Source organism: Merops nubicus, unplaced genomic scaffold (assembly GCF_000691845.1).
Source record: "Merops nubicus isolate BGI_N331 unplaced genomic scaffold, ASM69184v1 scaffold8083, whole genome shotgun sequence".
Classification (NCBI taxonomy): Eukaryota; Metazoa; Chordata; class Aves; order Coraciiformes; family Meropidae; genus Merops; species Merops nubicus.
Window position 1 is genome coordinate 5,402 of NW_008598189.1, and position 3,360 is coordinate 8,761.

Below are 3,360 nucleotides of genomic sequence, written 5' to 3' on the forward strand. Positions count from 1 at the left end.
CAGCAGCTCCTACAGCTACTGGAGCAGGCCTGGCTACTGCGACTGTGGCTGCTGCTGGAGCGTAGGCTGCAGTAACAGTGTGCGCAGCAACTGGTGCCTGGTGCACAGTGTAGCTAGCAACTGTAGTTGGATGGGAATAGGCTACACCCGAAGCTGGCTGCTGGCTATATTAGAAAAAGACAGTAAGTAAATAATTAGATTAATTCAACATACTAAGCTACTTCCTAAATATTTCAAAATCCCAGATTTGATTAATACTTGTTAGTTGTACAAACAGACCTGGAGCAGTTATCATACACTTTAATGGTTTTTAATTACCTCTCTTCCACCCCCATTAAAAATGTTGTATCATATCAGACATATCATGCAGGTGACAACTTTCTTCATAGTAAAGGTGTGTTGTGCTCCACTGCTTGAAAAGACTCAAAGTCTTTCATAATAATATAGGTCTTACACTGTTATGTTTTCATGACTGATAAGTTTAAGTGTTTTAGTAGTTCTTCAATAAGACTGACATGCCTGTCAAATTAAGAAAAATAGTACTTTTCTGTGAAAGCTCATTACTGACCTGCATTTGCATGATGTTTTTCAGTAAAACATATTAAAGTAATAAGATTTTAAGACTTCCATGAAAATTTGCTCAGAAGTCTTAAAGCAGAGACACTTTAAATACACATCTCTGATAAGGGACCTTTCCCACAAAATCTTAAAATTATAAAAGCTTGCCCCACTCAGACAGAAGTCCACTGCCTTGCAACATGAAGCATCAAAAGGGCAGTCAGAGCAAGAAGACTGCTACCAGAATTCTGTCAATCCTCCAGGTGCATGCTGAGACTAATCTTCTTCTCTTAAACTTGCAGGTAGGACATTAATCATAGAACCATAGACTGGTTTGGGTTGGAAAAGGACTTTTCAAGGTCATCTCGTCCAACCCCCCCCTGCAGTGAGCAGGGACATCTGCAAATAGAGCAGGTTGCTCAAAGCCCTGGCCAACCTCACCTGGAATGTTGCCAGGGATGGGGCATGCACAACCTCTCTGGGCAACCTGGGCCAGGGTCCCGCGAGGCTCAGTGAAGAACTTCTTCCTTACATCTAATCTAAATCTACCTTCTTTCAGTTTAAAGCCAATTACCTCATATCCTATCACTAATACATGGCTATTTACTAAAAATTAGTAAATATTAACAGCAGAAATAAAAAATTATGGCTTCAAAGGTTTAGTTATTTGAACCGAAACTAATTTTCCTACATTGATCTATAACTGTGCATTATGATTAAAAGCCTAAAATAGTGATGTTTTGCCCAGTTTTTTATTTTTAAACAAAGTAAACTATCTGGAACAATGATACGAAATGGGGATTAAGTGATTATTCTGAAATTTTTAGTACACTTCCTGCACTGCTTTTCAGTAATATTTAAGAATCTCTATAGGGTTTCACATCTCCATAGCACTATTAAAAGATAATTCAAAACCAATTCCATATTTTGTAAAGGAGGTAGTATCCCTTATTTTTTAGAAGAAAGTAGAAAAATGAAATCTTTCTTCAAGCAAACATATTCAGTGGCAAAGTAGAACTGCAGCATACTTATGCTCAAAACCAAAAAGAACAAGAAGTTACAGTATTTTTTTTTCTTAAAGACTACAATATTCTCTAACTACAAGAAACAAAGCACCTTTTTAACTATAGATACTATTACTTTTGCAAAAGACATTTCCATAACTCCCTTGTGTTCAGTATTTTTTCTTTTTTAAAAAAGAAAACCTGATTTTGTCATTTTAATTACAGCAGAACCCATTAACTTCAACATATTAAAAAAACCTCACCAAGCATTCTTACAGCAGAAATAGACAGAAAATGTTGTTATTGTTGGACTTACATGCCCGGACTCCATCTTCTTCCCATTTTAGGCCCCTGATTGCTTAAAAGACCAGTTACATTCCATCCAAATTTAATTCAGTTGTGAGTTGCAATTACATTTATGTTTCATTTTATTTTCAACTTCTTTGCATAAGAGCAGAAGGAAAATGACCTGAACCACTCTGGTGTAGCTCCCACCACTGCTTGAAACAACTCCTCCTACTTGGAATTATTCCTATTTGATAATCCCTCTTCTAATTTTACTAACAACCTCTATCAGGTCCTTCTCTACAATTCTTTCACTAATATCTACCTTAAGTAGTCATTTTCCATACTGCACCACATCAAGTATTTCAACTTAGTCCAAGTAAATAAGACTCCAAAAGACTTAGGCACCTGATCAAGTTATTAGAGCAACAATGAAATAGTTTGTCAGCTGAGCTATGGTAACAAACCACATGTGTTCTTCACCACAACAAATAAAATTCATTCAGTTTAGTTTTATCCCCCAATACAGTGGGGAAAAAATTGAACCAAATTATAAGTGGACAGAGAAACTAACTGATTGACCTGGTAACTTAGCAAGTTTTCTCTGTAGATCAATTCTCTTCCCCAAAATAAATTCTAATATCCTTATTGGCATCTTTGAATTCAAGGAATTCTAGTGCTCTTCATATGAAAAGATACATAGTCCAACTGGCTTTACTAACTAGGCAGAGCTTAAAAATCAAATAATTTAGGCTGAAACAAAGATTTGGAGGTTATCTTTTCTAACCCTGTGCTCAAAGCACAGCTAATTTCAAAGTTACATTACGTTTCTCAAGGTTTTGTGTCCAGCTGGGTTCCAATCATCTCCAGGAATGGAGATTCCAAGACTGCTCTAGACAACCCGTTCCAGTGTCAAGAATTTTTTTCTTAGTTTATAAAAGATTCCATTTCAAAAACAAATGAGTTCTAAACCAACATTTACTTAAAGCAAACCCAGTTTGTGAATTCAAGGTAAATTTATATTATAATTCTTAGTGTTTTAACTATCAAAATAAAGACCATTTCTTGATTTAAGAAGCAGCTTCAAATCTTACTCTGCTATATTGCTCTAATAATACCTCTTCTGCCAGAGATTAATTCAGAAAGAATATATTTTATTTATACCACACCTATTTCTTTAGCTGATCATAATAGTAACAGTGCTTCCCCACCAAGCTCACTTTAATTTCTATTTTTTAGGAAAAATACACATTCTTCAATACTCATGTTCCACCTCGGACTTCTATTTCACTGTGCTTTCATGATCCTAGCCACAACCAGTTTACAGTCTACATGTTGCACTTAATTGTTCTACTCCAGGTTCTGTAAATGTATGTTTCTGTCAACTATAGGCAAAGTGCTGGAAATTACCTTTTTTTTTTTTCTTCTCTCTCTCTCTCTCACCCTAAACTGCTACATGCATATCTCTATTTCCCCATGCTCTTCGCTTCCTCCTCCCAAATAAACTTGCTTC

General features: G+C 35.9%; 1 protein-coding gene across 1 annotated transcript in view; it reads right to left on the minus strand.

The window, feature by feature from the left end:
* Window positions 1-164, minus strand: part of LOC103769725 (zinc finger RNA-binding protein-like) — a gene marked incomplete at its 5' end in the record, with an annotated part of 4,624 nt that extends 4,460 nt beyond the window's left edge. Inside the window, 1 exon segment of the mRNA XM_008936951.1 lies at window positions 1-164. This exon segment is cut by the window's left edge and continues 26 nt beyond it. Coding sequence (XP_008935199.1) covers window positions 1-164 — 164 coding nt within the window.
* Window positions 165-3,360: the final 3,196 nt, after the last annotated feature.